Below are 25,733 nucleotides of genomic sequence, written 5' to 3'. Positions count from 1 at the left end.
GTGAATAAAGGAAATGAGTACAAATAAATGGGGATAGTAGGACGGGGACGGTAGGCAGGCTGGTGCGCTTATGCACGCCCCCCTTTACGGACCTCTTAGGAATGGGGTGAGGTCCAAGGTAGACAGTTTCAGACTGAACACTGGGAGGGTTTGAGGATGTAACAACGGAGTCAGGTAGAGCATTCCAGGCGTTGACCACTCTGGTGCCGAAATCGCATTTTCTGCAATCGGGTTTGGAGCGGCTAACCTTGAGTTTGTATCGATTGTGTGCCGTTGTGATTGAAACCGAAGTAGTCGTTGACAGGTAGGATGTTGTAGCAGGCAATTTTGTGTACTGTGCTTAGTTCCCACCGACCGCAGGCAGCGCAGATTGTCCAAACTCAAAATTGCGAGACTGGTGGCATAAGGGATTTGAATTGTGAGCAGAGGAGTGGAGGACTCTTCTCGTGAAATACCTCTGGACCCTGCTCAATCCTGGTAATGTCCGATATACAGTGTGGATTCCAGGCAGACGAGCTGTGTTTGAGAATTGGTCTCGAAAAGGTTTTGCACACCCAGTGCAATGTTGCCGGAGAAGAAGCTTTGCAAAATTAGGCTAACAACTCTTAATGTCTTTTTTTGCAATGCTGTTTACAGTGAGCTCTGGGGGCTTAGATCATTTGAGATGAGTACTCCTAGGTCCTTGTCACCAGGAAAGATTACACACACACACACACACACACACACACACACACACACACACACACACACACAAACACACATATCTCTGGGCTCCAAGCTGCAGAGCCAACCAGTCTTGCCACAGATGGCTGGAAGAACAGAGGCTGGCATGTCGCCCTCTGATATTGCTTTCCAATCGGGGTGCTGGAGAAGACTCTTCTAGGGAGTCCCTGGGACCGCAAGGAGATGTAATCAGTGAACCCTAAAGGAAATCAACCCTGACTGTTCTTTGGAAGGACAGATTCTGAAGCTGAGGCTCAAATACTTTGGCAACCTAATGAGAATAACGGAATAATAATAGAATTGGAAGGGACCTTGGAGGTCTTCCAGTCCAACTCCCCCTCTTCAGGCAGGAGACCCTGTACTATTTCAGACAAATGTCTGTTGAGCCTCTTCTTTAAAATTTCCAATATTGGAGCTCCTGCAACTTCTGGAGGTGAGTCGTTTCACTGATTAATTGTTCTGGCTATCAGGAAATTTCTCATCAGTTCTAAGTTGCTTCTTCCCTTGATTAGTTTCCACCCATTGCTTCTTGCCTTCAGAAGTTGTGGAGGCTTCACCGCTGGAGGTTTTTAAGGAGAGACTGGACTTGCCTGAAAGCCCAAAGGTGCTTTTTTTTCAAATGGCAACTGGACTTTCTGGTTTTTCTTTGAAGACGTTTTGCTTCTCATCCAAGAAGCTTCTTCAGCTCTGACTGAAGAAGAATGCAAATGTCCAGCTGTCTGCAAGTGATGGATTCAAAGTCCAGACATCACAGGGTTCATTCCAAAAATGCCTCCCTCCCTTTGGAGGGTTTATTCTTTTTGTACAGTTTTTACAAGCAAAGCAATAAGCATATAGCAACTGTATTATTATTGGCTCATTCTCCTTGTCAATCTCTAAGACCATCCCAGCCAGGGCAGAGGCTTCACATCACTCAATAGTTCCTGGTAGTGCCTGTTGTTGTTAATTAGGTGAGCTCATAGGTTAAGAGGTAATCAGCCACTGAGATCATGGCAGTGTGCTGCGCATGCCTTTACATAACCTTTCCTCTATTCCTACATGCAAGGAGTATAAATCCTTCCAGTGCCCACCATCCAGTCAAAGCTGAAGAAGCTTCTTGGATGAGAAGCGAAACATCTTCAAAGAAAAACCAGAAAGTCCATTTGCCTCTTGAAAAAAAGCACCTTGACCCAGATGTCTGAGAATCTCCATAGACACTTGTCTGAAATGGTATATAGCCGCCATGGCGAACCAATGGCACATGTGCCAGGGGGGGCACACAGAGTCCTCTCTGTGGGCACACGTCGCCACGCCAAGATGTTTTATGGCTGACAGCAGAATTCCCATTTACAAAAAAAAAGGGCTGAACCGTTTGTTAACTTTTTGCCCAGTTCGGCGGACCAGCTAATCGCACCACTGGCTGGCCCCACCCCGCCCAGCCACTCCTTATCTTGCCTCGCCCGCCTTTGCCGCTTGCCAGAGACATGCCCAGCTACTCCCGGACCTCGCCCACTTGCTTGCCATCGCCGATCGGGCCCAGCTGCTGTGAGTACAGGGACTGTGTAACCGCATACACACACCCTCGCTTGCTTGCCATCGCCGCTCACCTGGGCCAAGCTTGGGCTGGTGGAGGCAGGTGGAAACTCTAGAGCCCCTCGAGGCCTTTGGGATGATCTGTCCATGGCTTTGCTCCCCAGGGAGGGCTATGTATGAGCTGGGCCCAAAAGGCAGGCAGGCAGTCTGTCTCTCTCCCTCTCTCTCTCCCTCTCTCTTTCTCTCTCTCTCTCTCTCTCACACACACACACACACACACACACACACACACCATCATCAACTCGCCTCTCTGGCTTGTGTGCTTTTGCACAAGGCTTCCCCACTGCGTCCTGTTCTGCTTACCTGAATGATGCTCCTACACCGAAAAATCTTTCCTTGCCACGACCACCCCCTCTGCACGTTCCATTGGCCCTGCCTTGTTACTTACACATCCACTTCATCTTATTTATGCAAATTCCCCAAGAAGTAGGTCCAACTTCTTCGTGAAGGAGATGAATCAAAGGTAGGAAATTGTTGTGGCCCGCCAGCAGCCAGTGGAGCTGGCAGGAGATTTAGACAGTGAGGAGGTTGGGGAGGAAGATGGGCCAGTCCTGGAGGCTGGGGAAGGCTCTGTGTCAGAGGCAGAGAGGGGGCCAGAGCCATATGCCAGTTATCAGCTGCCTTTGGAGTCAGACATCAGTGAGGCAGAGGAACAGCTGGAGCCTGTTCCCAGTGTGCGCATGCGCAGAGTCGCCAGACGAAGGGAACAGCTAAAGAACAGGGGCCAACTTGGGAGTAGAGCCACAGGTGGACAATGAGTGGCCCCTCCCGGAGGAAATAAAAGAGGAGCGAAAGGGGAGTGGAGTTTGCAGGAGACAATTAGTTAGCTTAATTGGTTTGTGACTCTCCGAGGCTCCTTGCCAAGTTCGGCAGATATAGACCTGTCAGTTCTCCAAGCCAGATAAGGTCTGTGACTGTAAATCCTCCTTTGAAAGACTTTGCCAGATGTGAATGAGCAGAATTCACAGTAAATTAATAAAAGTTTTTTTTTTGGTCGGGACAAGGGAGTTTGCTTCCTGCTCTTGGGAAGCTTCAGTCAGAACAGAAATACACTCAGATGACTTTTTCAGAACTGGCCAAAAGCTGGTGGTCACTGGAACATTACCCCCTTGGGGGGGGGTCAGCAAATTTAAAAGAAATCCCAGCTGAGAATCACTGCCATAGATTGTTGATTCGGGGAATATCCATTTCTGTAGTGCTAACTAATAACTATTTTTAGTACAAGGATAAATTTGTATTGAACGCTTAATTTTTTTTTAATTTTGTGTTTTTTGTAGACTCCAAGTCTTGAACACCCAAAAATGAGTGCAGCAAAAAAAGCCAAGACAGGTAGTGGAAGACCATTCCAAGAGGCCTGGACAGAGTCGTTTGGAGTGATTGAACGCAGTGGGAAGGCGCTATGTACTTTGTGTAACGAAAGTGTTGTGTGTCGCACATCAAGTGTCAGGCGGCACTTGGACACCAAACACAAAAGTGTGGCCGAACTTGGTGCCACTGAAAGAAGAGCATTTCTTGAAAGGAAATTGAGAAAATATCGTTCCCAGTCTCTTAGTTGTTCCAACTATCTTTCCAGGACAAATCACCTGACCGCTGCCAGTTTTCAAATTTCACTGTGCATAGCAAAACATGGCAAGCCCCTCTCGGATGGGGATATTATCAAAACGGCCATGTTGTCTCGGTGCAATTCCCTTTTTCAGGATTTCCCAAACAAGGATAAAATCATTAAACGCATCTCTGAAGTGCCACTGAGCAGAAATACCGTTAAAGATCGAGTCCAGCGCATGGCAAGCGATGTTAGTCAGCAGCTCACCACTGACTTACAAAAGGCAGCCTGTTACTCCGTGTGCTTGGATGAAAGCACAGATGTAAATAATCACGCAAGGCTAGCAGTAATTTTGCGTTACGCTGTTGGTGACATCATGAGAGAAGAGCTGGTGAAACTGGTGTCTTTGCCTGAACGAACACAAGGGATAGATATCTACAATGCTGTGATGGAGGCTTTTTCGTCACAAGACATAAAACCAGAAAAAGTGGTTTCAATTACTAGCGATGGGGCACCTTCTATGGTAGGGGCAGCATCTGGTTTCATACAGTTGTTTGTTAAACAAACAAAGCATCAAGTCATTCAGTTCCCTTGCATTATACATCAAGAAGCTCTTTGCGTGAGGGAAAGCAGCAAAAATTTTGACGTTGTCCTCAAAGATGTCACAAAAATGGTGAATTACATCATGGCTCATTCTCTGGATTTTCTACAGTTTAAAGCACTTCTTGAGGAGGTTGAGGCACAGTATAATGGTTTACTTATGTACAATAATGTCCGGTGGCTGAGCAGAGGACGAGTCCTGGAGAGATTTGTAGCCTGCTTGGATGAAATTAGGTTGTTTATGAATGAAAAAGGGCAGGAATATCCACAGCTCACTGATATGGCCTGGCTTACCAACCTCATGTTTTTTACAGATTTTACAGCACACTTCAGTGTATTGAACAAACAACTACAAGGTGTAGGGAAAACAGCAGAAAGGATGTTTTGTGATATCAAAACGTTTGAGAGAAAACTGCAGGTTTTTGAAAGAGACCTTGGAAGTGGGCAGCTGAAATATTTCCCAAATCTAAAATTGCATTTAGAAAATTCTATCACGTTTGCAGGCAATCCTACAAGCCATCGGGAAATCTACAAGGAATTTTCTAGCATTGTAGCAGCTGCAAAGGTGAATTTAAGTAACATGTTTTTACAGTTCCGTAAGATGGAGACCACCTTGTGTTTCCTTACTTCTCCAGATAAAGCCAAATTTGAAGAACTTGATCTTTCCTGCTTACACTGGTTAGATTTAGAAAATCTGGAAATGGAGCTATTGGAATTTCAAGAGAACTCCATGTGGAAAAATAAATTCTACGATCTGCGTGAAACACTTGAGAAGATAGAAAGGATGACAAAGGAGAGCACAGTTAGTTCTGACAAAGTTACCGGTGCTTCTGAAAATAAAATCCTTAAAGTGTGGAATTCTCTGCCAAATAATTTCAAGTCAATGAAAGCACTTGGGATTGCTTTCCTTACCTTGTTTGGATCATCTTATGCTTGTGAGCAGCTGTTTTCAGCTTTGAATTACATCAAATCTGACACCAGAAACAGAATAACAGATGACCTGAGTGCTGCATGTGTTGCTCTCAAACTTACAAAGTATGAGCCAAGGTTAGAAAAATTATCAGTGGGCATGCAACAGCAAAAGTCACATTAATCAAAAGCATGCCAAATGCAAACTTTTTACCTTTCAATAAAAAGTTGTTTGTATCATTGAAAGCTCTGCTATTGGGGTGTTTTTTTTTTTTCAGAGAAAAGACATTAATCACGTATGATCAAGATCAAGTGAGGTATTCAGTGGTGGGATTCAAAAACTTTTAGCTACTGGTTCTGTGGGCGTGGCTTGGTGGGAGTGACAGGGGAAGGATACTGTAAAATCCCCAATCCCTCCCCACTCCAGGGGAAGGTTACTGCAAAATCTCCATTTCCTCCCGATCCACTGGGACTCGGGAGGCAGAGAATAGATGGGGGTAGGCCAGTCAGAGATGGTATTTACCGGTTCTCCGAACTACTCAAAATTTCTGCTACCAGTTCTCCAGAACTAGTCAGAACCAGGTGAATACCACCTCTGTATTTATACCACTTTATAAAGCCCTAGTAAGACCACACCTAGAGTACTGCATCCAGTTTTGCTCACCACACTATAAAAAAAGATGTTGAGACTCTAGAAGTGCAGAGAAGAGCAACCAGGATGATTAGGGGGCTAAAACATACAATGAATGGTTGCAGGAACTGGGCATGGCTAGTTTAGTGAAGAGAAGGACCAGGGGAGGCATGATAGCAGTCTTCCAATATTGAGGGGCTGCCACAGAGAGGAGGGGGTCAAGCTATTTTCCAAAGCACCTGAAGGGCAGACAAGGAATATGGATGGAAACTGACCAAGGAGAGATTCAACCTGGAAATAAGGAGAAGTCTTCTGACAGTAATACCCCCAACGAAAGAAGACTCTGAGGCTTGAGTTTCCTCAAAGTTCCGTTTGGGGAACTCATCAAATTTGCAGATGACACCAAGCTGGCAGGAATAGCCAACACTCCAGAAGATAGGCTTAAGATACAGAAGGATCTTGACAAACTTAAATATTGGGCACTATCTAATAAAATGAAATTCAATGGTGAAAAGAGTAAGGTTCTACATTTAGGCAACAAAAATGGAATGCACAGGTACAGTATAGGTGGTACCTTGCTCAGTAGTAGTAACTGTGAAAGGGATCTTGGAGTCCCAGTGGACAACCATTTATATATGAGCCAGCAGTGTGCAGCAGCTGCCAAAAAAGCTAACACAGTTCTAGGCTGCATAAACAGAGGGATAGAATCAAGATCACGTGAAGTGTTAATACCGCTTTATAATGCCTTGGTAAGGCCACACTTGGAATACTGCATTCAGTTCTGGTCGCCACGATGTAAAAAAGATGTGGAGACTCTAGAAAGAGTGCAGAGAAGAGCAACAAAGATGATTAGGGGACTGGAGACTAAAACATATGAAGAACGGTTGCAGGAACTAGGTATGTCTAGCTTAAGAGAAAGAAGGACTAGGGGAGACATGATAGCAGTGTTCCAATATCTCAGGGGTTGCCACAAAGAAGAGGGAGTCAAACTATTCTCCAAGGCACCTGAGGGTAGAACAAGAAGCAATGGGTGGAAACTAATCAAGGAGAGAAGCAACTTAGAACTGAGGAGAAATTTCCTGACAGTTAGAACAATTAATCAGTGGAACAGCTTGCCTCCAGAAGTTGTGAATGCCCCAACACTGGAAGTCTTTAAGAAGATGTTGGATAGCTATTTGTCTGAAACGGTATAGGGTTTCCTGCCTAGGCAGGGGGTTGGACTAGAAGACCTCCAAGGTCCCTTCCAACTCTACTATTGTATTATTGTATTATTGATTACAGATATCATATTGACACATCTGGGAAAACCCAAATCTGAAAGTTTCTAGATCAGCGACGGCAAACCTTTTTTGGCTCGCGTGCCATAAGTGGGGGGAGTGCAGGGGGGTTGTGCACGGTCTTGCCGCACCATAATGCAATGCACAATCTCCCCCAGCACAAACAGGCACAAACACCCCCCCCCCATTTTTGCATGCTTTTTTCGCTTTATAGGAGCCTGGGGAGGGCAAAAACAGCCCCCCCCAGAGGCCCTCCAGAGGCTTCAGGAACTTCCCTGAAGCCTCCGGAGCACAAAAACCGGCCCTACAGGCAAACCGGAAGTTCAGCAACAGACTTCCAGTTTGCTCGTAGGGTCAGTTTAAGCCCTCCAGAGCCTTCAGGAGGCTTCCCTGAAGGCTCCGGAGGGCAGAAATCCCAGAAGTGACTTCCGGTTTGTCCGTTGGGTTGTTTTTCATCCTCCGGAGCCTTCAGGGAAGCCTCCGGAAGGCCCCTGAAGGCTCCGGAGGGCTTAAACCAGCCCTACGAGCAAACCGGAAGTCCGTTCCTGAACTTCCGGTTTGCCAGTAGGGCCCTTTTTTTTTTTGCACTCTGGAGGCTTCAGGGAAGCTCCTGAAGCCTCCCGAGGGCTTCCGGGGTGATGGTGGAGGGTGTTTTCACCCTTCCCAGGCTCCTATGAAGCCTCTGGAGCCTGGGGAGGGCAAAAAATGGCTTTTAAAAAGGCTGAACTCAGCTGGCCAGCGCGCGCATGCACACTGGACAGCTGACAGGGAAACGCCTCGCATGCCCTGACAAACGGCTCCACGTGCCATCTAGGGCACAGCTACCATAGGTTCGCCATCCCGGTTCTAGGTTTTCCCCACCCAAGTGAAAGTTCAAGTCCCTGCCCAGAACCGACTTGTCCATCACATGATCCAATCAAGCACCGTCCCAACTGGTGATGCCTCCCAGTCACACCACTCCAGGTGGAGAGCAAGATGTCCTTGATTCTGTGAGAAAGGAATGTTATTTAGACTATATATCTCCCATACGCCACATAATTCCCCCCTCCCATTTTCCCAGTAGAAATTGTGGCAGGCCCCAAGGCCCAATGCAAAAGATGGCTTCCAGGCCTGACACTGGCGTACAGAAAAGGTTTCTCTCTAAGGATGTTTTGAAGTTTATTAGAATTCATGAAGAAATCTCCCCACTCAATTGTAGAAGGAAAAAACAAGAAATTTCCCATCCACCCCCTCCCCTTAATATCTATGGAGTTTCTCAGTCATTCAGGTAATGGTTATCCCAAAGGGTGCTTTTTTTTCAAGAGGCAACTGGACTTCCTTTGTTTTTCTTTGAAGACGTTTCGCCTCTCATTCAAGAAGCTTCTTCAGGGCAAGCAAAATGTCTCCAAGGAAAAACAATGGAAGTCCAGTTGCCTCTTCAAAAACCACCTTTGGGACCTGTCCCCTTAGCGTGGATATTAATACTAATATCCCTCCACTAAATGTAGAAGTACATTGGTGTTGTGGGCCAGCAGGAGCCGTTGAAGCTGCCACCAGACTCCGACAGTGAGGGGCCCTATGAGTCGGCTCTGGAAGATGTGGAGGACCCTGGACAGGGTTCCGACTCTGAGCAGGGATCAGAGAGGCTGGTTGACCACCAGGAGGCGTCTGAGGCATGGAGCAGTGGTGAAAGCCAAAGGGAGTGTGCTCCAGACGTCATGCCTTGGAGCAGTGAGGAGGAGACAAGGGAGTGGATCCTGGATGCTCGGCAGCGGAGCGCTGATAGACGCAGAGAACAGCTACGCAGTTACAGGAGATAATTGGACCCAGGTGGTTGCAATTAGGCTCCTCTCAAGACTGTATATAAGGAATGACTTTCCGGAAGCTGTTTGCAGGAATCAACGTGTTTACCAGAGCTGGAGACGCTATCGGGTCTGTGTCCTATCTTGGCAGGATGGATTGCTGCCAAGGTCTAGTCTGTGCTGGATTGCTGCCAAGGTCTAGTCTATGTGTTAATAAATCATCTTGCAGAATCCTTGTTTCAGAGTGCTTTGGTGTATGAAGAGGGGGGGGGGGTCAGAACACATTGGTGTATCCCATTTAATCCATAGTTTGTATTAACAATGAGTTGGTGACTGAGTTGGTGAGTCCCCAACCTATATTTCAATAAAACACAAAAGATGTCATCCATATTAAAATTATGCCTTTTTAAAAAAAAACACAGGTCTCTGAGTCCCTCAGGATGGAATTGTGTTGTGTTTTGAATGATTACACATTTAGGAAACCTTTTGGAGGGCAGTGGCTTGTTTATACTTCTTTTCTGCTGAATTTTTTTTTCTCTTGTTCTCTAAATTAATGCTTTGCAGAATTTCAAGGCATGGATACAGGTCGTCCTCGTCTTATGACCACAATTGAGCCCACAATTGATGCCGCTAAGCGAGACAATTATTGTGAGAGTTGCCCCATTTTTACAACCCTCCTCGCCAGAGCGCTTAAGCCAGGGGTGTCCAAACTTGGCAACTTTAAGACTTGTGGACTTCAACTCCCAGAATTCCCCAGCTCTGCTGGCTGGGGAATTCTGGGAGTTGAAGTCCACAAGTCTTAAAGTTGCCAAGTTTGGACACCCCTGGCTTAAGTGAATCGCTGCAGTGGTTAAGTGAGTCCCAAGGTTGTTATGTGCATCTTCCCCAATTGTCTTTCCTTCTCAGACGGTCGCAAAAAGGGATCCCGTGACCAGGGAACATTGCAACCGTCATAAATATGAACCAGTTGCCAAGCAGTTGCCAATCACGGGACCATGAGGATGCAATGGCGGTCGTACGTGTGAAAAGTGGCCATAAGTCATTATTTTCAGTAACTTTGAATGGTCATTAAATCAGGGGTGTCCAAACTTGGGAACTTTAAGACTTGTGGACTTCAACTCCCAGGATTCCCCAGCCAGCCATGCTGGCTGGGGAATTCTGGGAGTTGAAGTCCACAAGTCTTAAAGTTCTCAAGTTTGGACACCCCTGCATTAAATGAGCTGTTGTAAATTGAAGACTTATCTGTACTGGGGAAATGGGGATTTTGAGACTATATATACAGAGGCTGCTTTTAGCACCACAACCAGCAGCAACAACACCAGTGGAGAGATGGGCCTTCCACTTAGAACTATAGGACCCAACTGTTAGATATTAGCATATATCGTAGGAAGTCTCCTCTCTGGTCCGCTGCGACAGCGGGAAACAGGTATCGTTCTGATTGGTCGAGGGGCGTACCCGATCCCTATAAAAGGGGAACCCTCCGACCACAGAGTAAGCTGGATCACTACTACTGCTACTACTAATAAAGAGCTGTTAAGTCACTTCGTGTCCGCAGTCTGTTCTCTCGTTGCCCAGATCTAACATTGGCGACGAGGATGGGATCGAGAGACAGATAGGACGAAGAACGCTACCTCCAGAATCTCTGGATTTGATCCAGCCTAGGAATTCGGCGGAAATTCCGGCAGCCATCTTAGGCCACACAGCGCGGCAAATTCAAACAAGAGAAGATGGCGATGCACGCTCCCCCCGCTCCATTCGACCCAGCGAACGACGAATGGGAAGCCTTCATGATTCGTTTCGAGTGTTTTCTCGAAGCGAACGAATACACGGGGATCACCGACGCCCGGAAGAAAAACATCTTCCTTGGCTACTGCGGAAAAGAAGTCTTCAACACGGCCAGAGACCTCACCGCGCCTACTCCAATACAGGCAGTATCATGGACGGCGTTGCAACAAGCTCTACAGACTCATTACGCGCCAAAACCTTCCCGCCATGTTTGCCGCCAAGCATTCAACACGAGGAACCAGAAGGCGGGAGAATCTATCAACCAATATGTTGCAGCTCTACGAAAAGCAGCCACACATTGTGGATTCAGAGACCTGGATGAGCAGATTATGGATCGACTCGTTAGCGGGCTGAGAGACATTTCCCTACAAAAACGGCTGTTAGCCAAAACCAATTTAAGCCTACAGATTGTACTCGACGAGGCAAGAGCTTCAGAAGCAGCAGACAGATCAGCGGAGACAATTCAACGCGGATTCAACACAGGCCAGCCAGCGCCAAGACACACCAGAGTCCACTACAAGGACACCATTCCAGATTTCGAGGATCCCGAGCTCGAGGAAAGTCACCTGATGAGGAGCAGTCACGTGAGACCTGGGGGGAGACCCGGATTCCGTTTGCCGCCCTGCGCAAGCTGCGGAGGGAATCACCCCCGGTCTACCTGTAGGTTCAGGAACGTTGTTTGTTCGCACTGCAACAAACTTGGGCACATCGCACGAGTGTGCCGGAGCGAAGTCCCTGTCTCACGGCAGCCACCCATGTACCGCCAACAGAAGCCCAACCCAGGGGCTTGGCGAAACCAAAAAGGGCGCTCAGAGAGAAATCCACAAGTGTTTACTCAGAGAGAAAATTCCCAAAGAGCTGAGCGAGCGTATCCCCAGAGAGATTACACACAAGGAGCTGAGCGAGCGTATCCCCAGAGAGATTACACACAAAGAGCTGAAAGAGCGTTCTATCAAGACACTCAACGGGAGTATTTTCAGGATACAGATGCTGAGATAGAGTTGACCCAGAGAGAGGAGTTGCGAACGTATCTCACCACAATAAGTCAGGTCCGCACCAAGCGGCCCAAAAAGCTGAAAGTCACAGTCCTCTTGGAGGGCTCACCTTGCGAGCTGGAAGTTGACACGGGATCGTCCCTAACGATCATTTCATGGGCATCCATGAAACAGGCTATCCCTAGCCTCAAAAAGAGCCAACTACGCGTCCCAGACATCCTGCTACGAGACTACCAGGGGAACCAAGTCCCCATCGTGGGCCAAGGCACATTCCAAATCCGTTTCAAGGACATCGTAGCCCAGCTGCCCGTGACCATCGCCAGCGCGCCATTACAGAACCTTCTGGGACTAGACTGGTTTGAAGCCTGGGGGTTAGAAGTCACCGGAATAAACGCGGTGGAGAACAGCAGCGCTGAGCAGATATTTAAGGAGTTCGAGGATGTGTTCAGCCCCGGTCTTGGTAAGTATGTGGGTAAACCAATATCATTTAATTTAGATCCCAAAGTGGCGCCAATCCGACTTAAGCCGAGACGAGTGCCTTTTGCACTCCGCCCAAAAATAGACAAGGAGATAGATAAATTAGTAGAGCAAGGAGTCCTTGAGCCGGTGGATCACGCGCGTTGGGAAACTCCCATTGTGACCCCAGTCAAACCAGACGGATCAGTCCGCATCTGCGCGGACTATAAATGCACAATTAATGTCGCGCTACAACAAAGCGCATATCCTGTGCCTGTAGTACAGCACTTATTGCACTCGTTGGGGCCAGGAAAGGTATTTGCTAAATTAGACATGGCACAAGCTTACCAGCAGCTGCCCGTAGATAGCGCCACAGCGGAGGCCCAAACTATAGTGACGCATAGAGGGGCATTCAAATGCAACCGGCTGCAATTCGGTGTGAGCATTGCTCCAGGTTTGTTCCAGAGTGTCATGGAATGGCTTTTGCAAGAGATACCGGGAGTCGTCCCCTATTTCGACGACATCTTGGTGTCCACTGCAAACGAGGAGCAATTAAATAAAATTGGCCAGAATCAGAGAGAAGGGTCTCCGCCTTAAAAAGGAAAAATGCCAAATTAACGTGCCTAGCGTAGAATTCCTGGGATATAGAATCGATGGTCAGGGAATACACTCCACTTCAAAGAAAATTAAAGCGATCCAGGACGCCCCCACACCACGTAACCAGACCGAGCTGCAGGCCTTCCTCGGACTACTTAACTTCTACAGCGTTTTTCTGAGACAGAAGGCAACCGTTGCTGAGCCGCTACATCGACTACTCCAGCGAAATGCACCATGGAGATGGGGACGATCCGAAGCAGCAGTTTTTGCCGGGGTAAAGCGCCTGCTCACCACTGACTCGCTGTTAGTCCAATACAGCCAGACACTACCGCTAGTATTGACCTGCGATGCATCACCTTTTGGAGTCGGCGCAGTCCTTAGCCACAGGATGCCAGACGGAAAAGAAGCACCCATCGCTTTCTACTCTAGAACTCTTTCATCGGCTGAGAGGAACTACAGCCAGATGGACAGGGAAGCGTTAGCTGCAGTAGCTGGAGTAAAACATTTCCATGAATACCTCTACGGCCGCGATTTTGAACTAATTACTGATCACAAACCGCTGTTGGGACTTTTGGCGGGAAACCGCCCCACCCCGGTCTCCCTTTCTCCACGCATGACCAGGTGGACTGTTTTCCTGGCTGCGTACTCCTACAAGTTAATTCATCGACCGGGCTCCACTCTAGGACACGCAGACGCACTCAGCCGTTGCCCACTACCGGACCTTTTGCCAGACCCCACTCCCGAAGTACCGGTGTTGCTCATTGACTGTTTGGACTCTGGACCGGTTTCTTCCTGCGACGTTGCAAGGTTCTCCTCTAAAGACAGTTTAATAAAGCAAGTTCAAACTTGGGTTTGGAGGGGGTGGCCGAAGGGAAACGTGGGCCCAGAATTCAAAGTGTTTTGGTCAAAACGGGACGAACTCTCAGTGTTACAAGGTTGCTTATTGTGGGGGGATCGAGTTGTTATTCCTTATGCTTTACGTAAAAATGTGTTAGATGCATTACATGTTGGGCATCCGGGGATCGTTAGGATGAAGGCTTTAGCGAGAAGTTACGTTTGGTGGCCAAACATGGACAAAGAGATAGAGGAGTGGGTGGCCACTTGCGATCCATGCCAAGAATCGAGACCAGCACCCCCGGAAGCGCCCACCACGGAATGGGAAAAGCCGAAAGCACCCTGGTCGAGAATACACATCGACTTCGCAGGGCCAGTTCAAGGTCAGACTTTCCTTATAGTTGTGGATGCATATTCCAAATGGCTAGAAGTAGTCCTAATGACTTCAACCACGGCAGAGGCAGTCATTAAGGTTCTACGGCGACTTTTCGCCACTCATGGCCTGCCCGACCTCCTGGTCTCCGATAACGGGCCCCAATTCACGGCCATGCATTTCGAAACGTTTTTAGCAGGTCAGGGAATTCGGCATGCCCTTGTCGCGCCATTCCATCCGGCATCAAACGGACAGGCAGAGAGAATGGTGCGATCCGCAAAAGAGGCCCTCGCTAGGATGGGTCCAGGTGATTGGCAAACACGCATAGACCATTACCTCCTCATTCAGCACATTACCCCCAGTGCAACGACGGGAAGGAGCCCCGCTGAAATGCTCATGGGCCGCCGTCTACGGTCTCACCTGGACCGTCTTCACCCCAACTACTCTGCCACAGCACCCCCAGACTCCACAAGCAAAATTCGGAGTTTCAGCATAGGGGATTCGGTATACGCCCACAACTATGCAGGGGGAACATTGTGGATGCCGGCAACGGTCATTGGCATCACGGGTCCACGATCGTATCTGTTAGAACTGGAAGATGGGCGGAATTGGAAGAGGCACATCGATCAACTTCGGGGTCGCCTGGCGCACTCAGACCTACGAGCCGAGGACGAGAGCTACCTACCAATGCAAAGTCAGCCACTCGAGAGGCCCAACACAGAGAACTACGACACCTGCGAGCCCAGGACAGAGCAAGAGGTTGAGCGCGAAACAGAACAACCCCCAAGCAACGTAAGCGAGCAGACCCCCGAACGCCCAAGCAACGAAAATCTGAAAACACCAGAACTCGAAGCAAAGAAAGCAACTGATCCTGCAACTACTCCTGACCAACCCGAACTGCGACGCTCCACTCGAGTAAGGCAAACTCCAACATACCTTAAGGACTACATAACCAACCGCAATGTTCCGTCTAAGAGGGGAGGGGTGTTAGATATTAGCATATATCGTAGGAAGTCTCCTCTCTGGTCCGCTGCTACAGCGGGAAACAGGTATCGTTCTGATTGGTCGAGGGGTGTACCCGATCCCTATAAAAGGGGAACCCTCCGACCACAGAGTAAGCTGGATCACTACTACTGCTACTACTAATAAAGAGCTGTTAAGTCACTTCGTGTCCGCAGTCTGTTCTCTCGTTGCCCAGATCTAACACCAACCATCCCTCTTAAAGCCACTTAAAGATCTACAGGGGTGGGCTTCAGAAATTTCAGTGCCAGGTTGCTGAGTGGGCGTGGCCATGGTGGGCATGGCCAGCCTCCTGCACCATGGCGGGGAGGCCATTTTGCCGCCCCAGGCTCCTGAGGCTTTCCTTGAGGGCGGGGCCAGCCAGGGGTGGAATTTGGAGGTTCTCCGAACCAGCCATAATGTTAACTACGTGTTCTCCCGAACCTGGGCAAACCCGTAGCAGCCTACCCCTGCTACACTTTTAATTCTGAATGGAATAGAATGGCAGAGTTGGAAGGGACCTTGGAGGTCTTCTAGTCCAATCTCCCATCCAAGCAGGAGACCACTTCAGGCAAATTTCCACAAAGAAGAGGGGGTCAAGCTATTCCCCAAAGCACCTGAGGGCAGGACAAGAAGCAATGAGTGGAAACTAATCAAGAAGAGAAAACAACCTAGAACTAAGGAGAAATTCCCTGATAATAAGGACATTTAACCAGTGGAACAGCTTGTCTCCAGAGGTTGTGAATGCTCCAACACTGGAAGTTTTTCAGAAGAGATTGAAGAACCATTTGTTCGAAATGATATAGGGTTTCCTGCCTGAGCAGGAGGTTGGTCCAAGGTCCCTTCCAAATCTGCTGTGCAATGCCTGAGAACACATAGACAACCATGAAAACAAACAAAGGGATAGCAAGAGTTAGGCAAGGCACAAACAGTCAGATTCAATTTAATCTACTTTGGACACATCATGGGAAGACTCAGCTCTCTGGAGAAGACTCGGATGCTGGGAAAGATGGAAGGGAAAACAAAGAAGAGGATGACCAGCAGCAAGGACTCAGTTACAGAATAACTGAATAGAATAGAAATAATAGGATAGGATAGGATAGGATAGGATAGGATAGGATAGGATAGGATAGGATAGAATAGAATAGAATAGAATAGAATAGAATAGAATAGAATAGAATAGAATAGAATAGAATAGAATAGAATAGAATAGAATAGAACAGAACAGAACAGAACAGAACAGAACAGAACAGAATTTTTATTGGCCAAGTGTGATTGGACACATATGAGCAATTTGTCTCTGATGCATAAGCTCTCATGTGAGCAGCAGGGGATAATCATAAAATACAATCATCATTGAAGATTTTTAAAGAACAGCTATTTGTCTAAAAATAACAGAATTACAGAATAGCAAAGTTGGCAGGGACCTTGGAGGTCTTCTAGTTCAATCCCCTGCTCAAGCAGGAGACTCTCTCTGGAATGGTATTGGGTCTCCTGCTTGAGCAGGGGGTTGGACTAGAAGACCTCCAAGGTCCCTGCCAACTCTGCCATTCTGTAATTCCTTGCGGCCACCGATTCTTGAGATGGAGCTTGCCTTAAGCATGCATAGGATACTGGATATTGCACCCTAGAACTCTTCGGTGGTGGAGGGGTTAAGGGAACAAAAGATGGATTCCTAGAGAGGAAGGAAATAGGGTCGGAGGGAAGTGGAGGACTGGATCTTTCCAGCGAAGGCCCGCCCTGCTTCTGGCAGAAATACAGGAGGGGCGAGGGCGGTGTCACTGCTCGGTGCAGGTTGCACCCTTTGCCTGCAAACTCTGACAGGCAGCAGCAGCAGCAGCAGCAGCCTCTGATTGCTTCTCCGACGAGCATCTGGTAAGCACCAGCTTGCAGAGCAGCTCAATGCATCCTGGTCCAGGTGGGAGGCGGTGCCTTCTGGGTCTTTTCATGGCTGTCTATGTATTCTTAGGTGTCTTTTTTAACACTATAGGTAAAGGCAAAGGTTCCCATCGCACATGTGCGCTAGTCGTTCCCAACTCAAGGGGGCGGTGCTCATCCCCGTTTCAAAGCCGAAGAGCCAGCGCTGTCCAAAGACGTCCTCTGTGGTCATGTGGCCAGCAGACTAAAGACCGAAGGCGCACAGAACGCTGTTACCTTCCCACCAAAGGTGGTCCCTATTTTTCTACTTGCATTTCTACATGCTCTCGAACTGCTAGGTTGGCAGGAGCTGGGACAAGTAACGGGAGCACAGATAAGGTCTGTGACTATAAATCCTTCCTTGAGAGACTTTGCTGGATGTGAAAGGGCAGAAGTCACAGTAAATTAATACAAGGTGTTTTTTTGTGGGGGGGGACTAGGAGTTTGCTTCATGCTCTCGGGAAGCCTCGGTCAGAACAGTCACCCCTTCCTTAATTCCATCAGTTTTTTTCTGGAAAAAAACTTTGCCTTTGGAGGAGATTGTGAAGATCCTTTCCCCCAATCTTGTCCTCTTTCTAATCTCTGTTCTTGGGTGCAGATCCATGTTGCTGAAGTGGCTCCACAGTGGATTTTAGAAGGAGACCACCAAGATGATACATCACTGGGTAAGGAATATGGAGCAATTTTCTAACTCACTCTCCCCCCCCCCTTCCTAGACTTTCTTTAAAAATAACTGTTATATTTGGTGGTGTTGACTTCCGGGAAATACTGTTAGGATTTTGTCTACCCATACCACCGCATTCAAAAGAGTTTAAATGAAGAGAAAGATTTTGTTGACCTCTTTTCCCGTTGGATTGAAATACAGGTAGTCCTCGACTTACAACAGTTCAGTGTCACCATTCCAAGTTACAACGCCACTGAAAAAAATGACGAGCATTTTGAAACACGATGGCGCAGTCAGAGCCGGATTCAGATGAAAAGAGGCCCTAGGCCAGTGGTCGGCAAGCCGCGGCTCGCGAGCCAAATGCGGCTCTTTACACATTTTAATGCGGCTCTTCAGTGTGCCGGGCGCCCCCTCTGCTCCCTCCTCTCGGGCTTCGGAGGGAAGCTTCTGCAAAAGCCGAGTGACAAGTCTCCCAGGCTGTAATTTGCCGAGCTGTACACGCGCGCCTGTTTTCCACGGCGTGGAGCAGCGGTGAGATTCTGCGCGGCGAGCGATGATTCCAGGGGCCATCAGTGGGGGGGGGCAGGGTCCCCCCTCGCGTTCCTCATCTTCCCGGATGGCCCCTGGAATCATCGCTCGCCACGCAGAATCTCGCCGCTGCTCCACGCTGTGAAAAACAGGCGCGCGCGCACAGCTCGGAAAATTACTGCCTGGGAGACTTCTCACTCGGCTTTTGCAGAAGCTTCCCTCCGAAGCCCGAGAGGAGGGAGGGGAGCCGCGCTTCGGAGGGAAGCTTCTGCAAAAGCCGAGTGAGAAGTCTCCCAGGCTGTAATTTTCCGAGCTGTGCGCATGCGCTTGTTTTCCACGGCGTGGAGCAGCGGCGAGATTCTGCGTGGCGAGCGATGATTCCAGGGGCCATCCGGGAAGATGAGGAACGCGAGGGGAGACCCTGCCCCCCCACTGATGGCCCCCAGAATCATCACTCGCCGCGCAGAATCTCGCCGCTGCTCCACGCTGTGGAAAACAGGCGCGCGCGTACAGCTCTGTCAGTCTCTCTCTGATTCCCTCTCTCACTCCCTCTCTCTGTTTCTCTCTCTGTCTGTCTGTCTCACTCACACACGCACACACACACACACACTGTGGTCACCTTGTTGAGTGTTCCAATCACATTTGAAACACTCAACAACTGGCCTGCATTTATGGTATTTTGCAGCATAAATGCAGGCCAGTTGTTGAGTGTTTCAAATGTGATTGGAACACTCAACAAGGTGACCACAGTGTGTGTGTGTGTGTGTGTGTGTGTGTGTGTGTGTGTGAATGAGACAGACAGACAGAGAGAGGAACAGAGAGGGAGTGAGGGAGGGAATCAGAGAGAGACTGACACACACACACACACAGACAGAGAGGGGGAGGGAGGGAGAGAAAGATAGACAGACAGAGAGAGACACACACACAGAGTGAGTGATTAAGTGAATGAGTGAGAGACAGACACATCCACATACACAGAATGACAGAGAGAGAGGAAGGGAGGGGAGAGAGACAGAGGGAGAGACAGACACACACACACACACAGAGTGAGTGAGAGACAGACAGACCCACACACACACACACAGAGTGACAGAGATGGGGGAAGGAGGAGAGAGAGACAGAGATACAGAGACAGACAGACAAATAGACACCCAGAGAAAATGTCAGAGGGAGACAGAGAGGGAGGGAGGGAGAGAGAGTCAAAGAGCCAGAGAGAGAGAGAGAAAGAAAAAGAAAAAAAAGAAAGAAAGTGGGAGAGAGAGATGAAATGAAAAACAACAACATACAAACCTGACTTACTCAAACTATCCAAGGAAATGCAAGGCCAATGTTCACATTAGTGGTTGTGACTTTGTCAGTCATTGTCAGGATGTAATTTTCTCTACATTGTAAGGCAAATTTTATGGAATTTAACGTTATCGATAAATAATATCGTTCTAAAGTTTTTGTTTTATTAGTTGTGTTATTTGTATCCTCCCGACCTATGTGGATACTTGCATGCAGAATATTCTCAATAAAAACTTCTTGAAACTAAAAACAGTGTACCATCCTATGTATTTTCGGTTTTAAAAATGCGGCTCTCAAAATAAATTTCAATCGTGGTTTTGGCGAGATTTGGCTCAGTTGAAAAAAAAGGTTGCCCACCACTGCCCTAGGCTATTCTACTTATGGGGCCCTTTCACCTCCCATTTTTAAGTTTGTAAATTACATGAGAGATAATAAAATACATCATTACTGTGATATATATCAATATATTAAATGAAACATGTTGTAATTGGTACTAACCTTTATAAAAAATGTGGCATGGATAATAAATAAAAATAAAAGGCCCCTCTTGATCTTGAGGCCCTAGGCTGAAGCCTAGTTAGCCTATAGGAAAATCCGGCCCTGCGCGCAGTGCTGCAGGCTACTTGTGCTAACTGCCAGCTGCCTGCAATTTTGGCAGATCGAATCTCACCAGGCTCAAGGTTGATTCAGCCTTCCATCCTTCCGAGGTCGGTAAAATGAGGATCCAGATTGTTGGGGGGGCCAAGAGGCTGACTCTGTAAACCACTTAGAGAGTGCTGTAAAGCATTGTAAAGCACTGTAAAGTGCTATTGCTATTTTCACACTTACGCTCATTCCAGCGTCCCCAGGATCCCGTAATCAAAATTCTGGGACTCTTTACAAAGGTGCATAACATCCATCGTAATTTCAAAAGGTCATAAAGTGACCAACCATGAGTCAAGGACTACCCATATCATAGGAAATGTTGGCCGTTTTGTCTAAAAATAGGAGGCATGTGAGAAGATTTGACCCTAATTAAAATAAATACCTCTTATATTTTTGCCCTTTCTAGGAAGTTCACCAAAGCTGCCGTGCTCTAGTTTTTCTCTTGGTGGTTTGATAGAAAGCTGTCCTTCGTCACACAATCAGGTACGTGATAAACAACTGGAGAGATGTCCAGCAGTTGCTAGAATGCTTCTTCTCTTATCTGTCCCGCCCACTCTCTTAGCTCCCATTAAGATCTGCAACCTTAAGCACTCAAAAGAGCCATTTGGACCTGTTTCCCACAGAAAACAAAACACCGGGAGCCACAAGATCTCAGTGGGTGGGCCAACTCAATGTCACGTGACAAAGGTCGTAACTGTGAAAAATGGTCACAAGTCACTATTTTCAGGGCCGTTGTAACTTTGGTCAGCAAGTGAAGTGTTGTAAGTTGAGGACTTGCCTGTATTGCAGGCTGACTCTGCCCAATGCCGGCAGTTCGATTCTCACTGGCTCAAAGTTGACTCCGCCTTCCATCCTTCCGAGGTGGTTAAAATGAGGACCCAGGTTGTTGTTGGGGGCCATAGGCTGACTCTGTAAACCGCTTAGAGAGAGCTGTAAAGCGGTATATACGTCCAAGGGCTATTGCTATCCCTACCTTCTCTTTTGCAGCCTTTCACCAAGCTAGAGCTCCACTGATGTGTTGGGGCTGAACCCCCTCAGATTTGGCAACTAAACCGGCTCTGAACGATTGGTGCTGTAGTCACAGCCTCTCTGCCGGGCACCGAATTTGCCGAAGGAAACTTAGTGGAATAATGCTCACTGCAGCTTGACCAAGACTTTGCCCAGTAGGAAAAGCCTGGCATGGCGATGGGTACAAGGGAAACATTTCTTTCCTTTCAGGGCCTGTTGATGTTGGAGAAGGTGGCTCTGGGCTTTACGGAGGAGGAATGGGGGCTTCTGGATCCTGAGCAGAAAGCTTTGCATGAAGAAGTGATGGAGGAGATTAAGGAAATCGTGGTTTCTCTCGGTAAGCAGCCCTCCCCCCCGCTCCGACGCTATTTCTCAAAATCAGTGTGTCAAAGCCATCCTGTTTATTTTTTTGAACAGTCAGCCATTTGTCTCTGAGTTCCAGACAACCTATCCAGAAAGACTTCCTGTATTTACTGTATTTTTCGGAGTATAAGACTTATTATTGTGAGTTATTATTAGTTACACAATTCCAGACTTGCCTATTTGCTTAAAAAAAACCTGTCAAATTCTCTCTCATCTCTGGCTCCTTGTCATTCTTCTTTGTGCACCTTCTTTGATTTTTTACCTCTTAATTTGAATTCTTTTTTTTTTCCCCAGAGGCTGAGAGACAGCAGAGTGAATCTAAAGGAGAGCCAAGCCATCTGGTTTTTGAAGGAATTGGAAGTGAAGTAGAGAGAAAAAAGAAAATAACAAACTCTGAATTGAACAGTGAGGCCCGCGAAGGGCGAATAGAGAAAACAATGGGCAAAAACGAATGCGTGGTGTGCGGGAAGATCTCCAGTTGCAAATCCTCCTTTTATCTCCACATGGGATCCCACGCAGGGGAAAAACCATTCCAGTGCCAAGTGTGTGGCAAGAGCTTCAAGCGGAGAGATATCCTGATTTCCCACCACCGAACTCACACGGGCGAGAAACCCTACGAATGTTTCAAGTGCGGCAAGTGCTTCAGCGACATCAAATACCTCAGCTCCCATAAAAGGATCCACACGGGAGAAAAACCGTACAAATGCAAGGAGTGCGGGAAAGGCTTCAGTCAGAGCGCCAGCCTCACTTCCCATCTCCGGATCCACACGGGGGAGAAGCCGTACCAATGCCCCACCTGCGGGAAGGCATTCGCTCAGCAGTCGAACCTCAACTCCCACCAGATCAGTCACACCGGAGAGAAACCCTACGAATGCCCGGAGTGCGGGAAGAGGTTCAGCCACGGGGCGAGCCTCACCCACCATCAACAACTTCACACCGGGGAGAAGCCGTACGGATGTCTGGAGTGCGGGAAGAGCTTCAGCAGTAGCAAAAATCTCATTTCCCATCAAAGAATCCACACCGGGGAGAAGCCGTACACTTGCTTGGAGTGCGGGAAGACCTTCAGCCAGAAGGTGTACCTCATCACTCACGAAAGGATCCACACGGGAGAGAAACCCTATAAATGCCTCGAATGTGGGAAATGCTTCACCAGCAGCAAATACCTCCTTTCCCACCAGAAGATTCACACCGGAGAGAAACAGTACGCGTGCTTGGACTGCGGGAAGAGCTTTCGCCGGAAGTTGCAACTCGACATTCATCGAAGGACTCACTGGTGAATCCTCCTTGAGAGGAGAAGCGGAAGGGATAACAGTCCTCTCTTTGAGGTACAGGCAGTCCTCGACTTACGAACATGATGGAGCCCAAAATTTATGTGGCTAAGTGAGACCGTTGTTAAGGGACTTTTGCCCCATTTTTACAACCTTTCCTTTCACAGTTTGGATCCCTGCAGTTGTTAAGTTAGTAACCCAGTTGTTAAGAGAATCTGGCTTCCCCTGGACTTTGCTGGTCAGAAGGTCGCAAAAGTGGAATCCAATGACCCCGGGACACTGCAACGGTCATAAATATGAAACAGTTGCCAAGCATCCGGATTTTGATCACATGATTATGGGGATGCCGCATCGGATGAAAGTGTATAAAATAGTCATAAGTCACTTCTTTTAGTGCCATTGTAACTTTGAATGGTCGCTAAGCGTGTCAAGGTCTACTTGCAATCCAGACAAGAAACCCATGTTCCACCGAGGCTTCTCGAGAGCATGAAGCAAACTCCTTGTCCCAACAAAAAACCCCTTTTATTGGTTTACTGTGAATTCTGCTCATTCACATCCAGCAAAGTCTCTCAAGGGAGGATTTACAACCACAGACCTTATCTGGCTTGGAGAGCTGCCAGGCCGATATCTGCAAAAGAGTCTCACAGAGTCACGAACCAATTAAGAGAACTAATTGTCTCCTGCAAACTCCACTCCCCCTTCGCTCCTCTTTTATTTCCTCTGGGAGGGGCCACTCACCGTCCACCTGTGGCCTCACTCCCAAGTTGACCCCTGTTCTTTAGCTGTTCCCTTCGTCTGGCACCGCTGTGCCCACTGGGAACAGGTCCTGCATTTTATCCCCAGAGCTAGGGTGGGGCTTCGCTAGCAGCAGTGGCTCTTCTGTCCCAAGGATCGGCCCACATATTTCCACTGCTCTCCTCTCCTCTGCCTTCTGCACATCCACGTGTCAGGCACTGGACCCAGCTGTTCCCCCTCTTCCTCATCATCCCCCTCCAGACCTGGGGTCTGTTGACTCTCCAACTGAGGGCTGACGGACAGCATAGGTTCCACCTCTGTTTCTCACTCTGCCAGCTCCTTTCCCTCTTCCCCCTCGGAGCTCTCAGGTTGCCTTGATGCTGACCCTGACTCCCACGCCTCCTTCTCTTCCAATTGGCTGCTGGAGGGGGCGGTAGCCGACAGGCCACAACAGACCTGCAGTTGAACAGAACCAAAAGAAAGCCCTTCTGTACATCTATAGGATTCCCTGCGCCCTTTGTTCATGTTCTTTCACCAAATGTGACTATACCTTTATGTATGGCGTGATTCGTTCCATGTAGATTTAGTTTTAGATGATGTTTTGCTTTGTGTTTTATCTGCCTGTGTTTGCTACAGAACACTAGTCCTTTGTCATTTTCAAGATGACTCTTGTATTAGTTCAAATCAGGGGTGTTAAACTCACGGCCCGCAGACCAAATGCATTAAGTTCTGCTGTCACAATAAGTCACGTGACGACAACATGACACAGCGAGTTTGACACCCCTGGTTTAAGTTGCTGCCAGTTACCCTGAACTGTACATGAACACTCGAAAATCAGGGTGTGTTATAAATGCCGTAATGTTGTTATTAAAATATTGTGGGATTCCCAAGTAGAAACTGACTATGCACATAACACACTAGATGTAACTGTGGTTGAAAGAAGAAGGGGTGGATAATGGATGTGGCAATACCACGGGGTAGTAGAAGAGAAGAGAAAGAAGTGGAGAAGATCACGAAGTATCAAGATCTGAAAATCAAGGTTGAAAGATTAAGGCATAAACTGGCCATCATGGTCTCAGCGGATATCGGTATACTGGATGCCACTGCAAAAAAATATTCTTGGGATGACACTTGGCATTGACAAAATTTGCATCTGTCAATTGCAAAAGGCTACATTGCTTGCATGCACACATATGATGCACTATGCCATTCTTGGTTCTTGGGAATAACTCAATGAGAATAAAGGCCAACACTAGCTAAAGAACTGGCAGCTGTGATTTCATGCTATATGATGTACCGTATTTTTCTGAGTATAAGACGCACCTTTTTCCCTCAAAAAAAAAGGGTGAAAATCTGGGTGCGTCTTATACACTGAATACAGCATTTTTGGCTTCCCGAAACACTGCCCCTTTTGCAAAAAGGGCCGTGCATAGCCTTTAGGAGGCTTCCAGAGTGCTCCTGGGGGCTGGGGAGGGCAAAAATGAGCGACAAATTGGCTGTTTTTTGCTCATCCCCCCCCCCCAGCCTCCAGGAGTACTCTATAAGCCTCCTAAAGGCTATGCATTCATGAAAAACGGGCTGTTTTGGGGAGGTCTATAGAGTGTAAAAACCTTTTTTTTAATTTGCCTCTTCAAAATCTTGGTGCGTCTTATACTCCGGTGCGTCTTATACTCTGAAAAATATGGTAATAATAATAGATAACAAAGAGGCTTTTTTCTGTTACCAACAGCAAAATGAATTAGGATAGGTAAGCATGTTGGGAATACGAGTTGACAAAAACGTAATTATTCTGATTATAGATAAATATCATGAGTTTTTCCTAATGAACTAATGGAAGTTTTGCTACTCCATATAAATTCCATTCAGCAGTGGCTTTAAAACAACAACCTTTGCGAGTGGCATCCACTTAAAGAGACAAATACAAGAATTGTGGAATTTAGGATACATATCTAAATATAACATGAAGGTGATTTTTTTTCAAGAGGCAATTGGACTTTCTGATTTTTCTTGGAAGACGTTTCGCTTCTTACCCAAGAAGCTTCGTCAGCGTTTCGATAAGAAGTGACACGGCTTCAAAGAAAACAGAGCTGAAGAAGCTTCTTTAATGAGAAGCGAAACGTCTTCAAAGAAAAACCAGAAAGTCCAGTTGCCTCTTGAAAAAAAGCACATTTGGGACAACCATGACCTGGGATATCTGAGAATCTCCATAGACATCATAATATGAAGGAATTCTCTTGAACCAA

At 47.6% G+C, this 25,733-nt stretch overlaps 2 protein-coding genes across 6 annotated transcripts in view; both read left to right on the top strand.

Moving 5' to 3' along the window:
• Positions 1–5,546, top strand: part of LOC309397766 (general transcription factor II-I repeat domain-containing protein 2A-like) — a 31,444-nt gene extending 25,898 nt beyond the window's left edge. For 2 of the 3 annotated variants that reach the window (XM_081964078.1, XM_081964077.1), the window contains exon 2: positions 3,573–5,546. In XM_081964078.1, coding sequence (XP_081820204.1) covers positions 3,597–5,531 — 1,935 coding nt within the window. In that variant the 5' untranslated portion in view covers positions 3,573–3,596 and the 3' untranslated portion in view covers positions 5,532–5,546. Of the gene's footprint in view, positions 1–43; positions 305–3,572 lie in introns of those variants that run through there. The other variant, XM_081964079.1, reaches the window with a different exon arrangement.
• An 11,528-nt stretch (positions 5,547–17,074) lies between these two features.
• Positions 17,075–25,733, top strand: LOC309384672 (uncharacterized protein). 3 transcript variants are annotated; one of them, XM_081938391.1, is made up of 5 exons: positions 17,075–17,242; positions 17,591–17,657; positions 20,523–20,599; positions 21,335–21,461; positions 21,782–25,733. In XM_081938391.1, the coding sequence occupies exons 4-5, from the start codon at positions 21,344–21,346 to the stop codon at positions 22,762–22,764; spliced, it is 1,101 nt and encodes a 366-aa protein (XP_081794517.1). In that variant the 5' UTR covers positions 17,075–17,242; positions 17,591–17,657; positions 20,523–20,599; positions 21,335–21,343; the 3' UTR covers positions 22,765–25,733. The 3 variants fall into 3 exon arrangements, with proteins under 3 accessions (XP_081794517.1, XP_081794515.1, XP_081794516.1); XM_081938389.1 differs by having other exon boundaries at positions 17,075–17,657; XM_081938390.1 differs by lacking the exons at positions 17,075–17,242; positions 17,591–17,657 and adding an exon at positions 20,078–20,178.

Source organism: Natrix helvetica, assembly GCF_964273705.1.
Source record: "Natrix helvetica genome assembly, chromosome: 1".
Lineage (NCBI taxonomy): Eukaryota > Metazoa > Chordata > Lepidosauria > Squamata > Natricidae > Natrix > Natrix helvetica.
Note: the sequence above shows the minus strand (reverse complement) of the source record. Positions and strands in the feature narration are given on the sequence as shown.

Coding starts and splice junctions, on each gene's coding strand:
- LOC309384672 (XM_081938389.1), top strand. CDS start 17,444: ATGCTCTCGGGAAGCCTCGGTCAGAACAGTCACCCCTTCCTTAATTCC. Junction 20,600..21,334: donor GTCCTTCGTCACACAATCAG/GTACGTGATAAA, acceptor CTTTCCTTTCAG/GGCCTGTTGATGTTGGAGAA. Junction 21,462..21,781: donor GGAAATCGTGGTTTCTCTCG/GTAAGCAGCCCT, acceptor TTTTTTCCCCAG/AGGCTGAGAGACAGCAGAGT.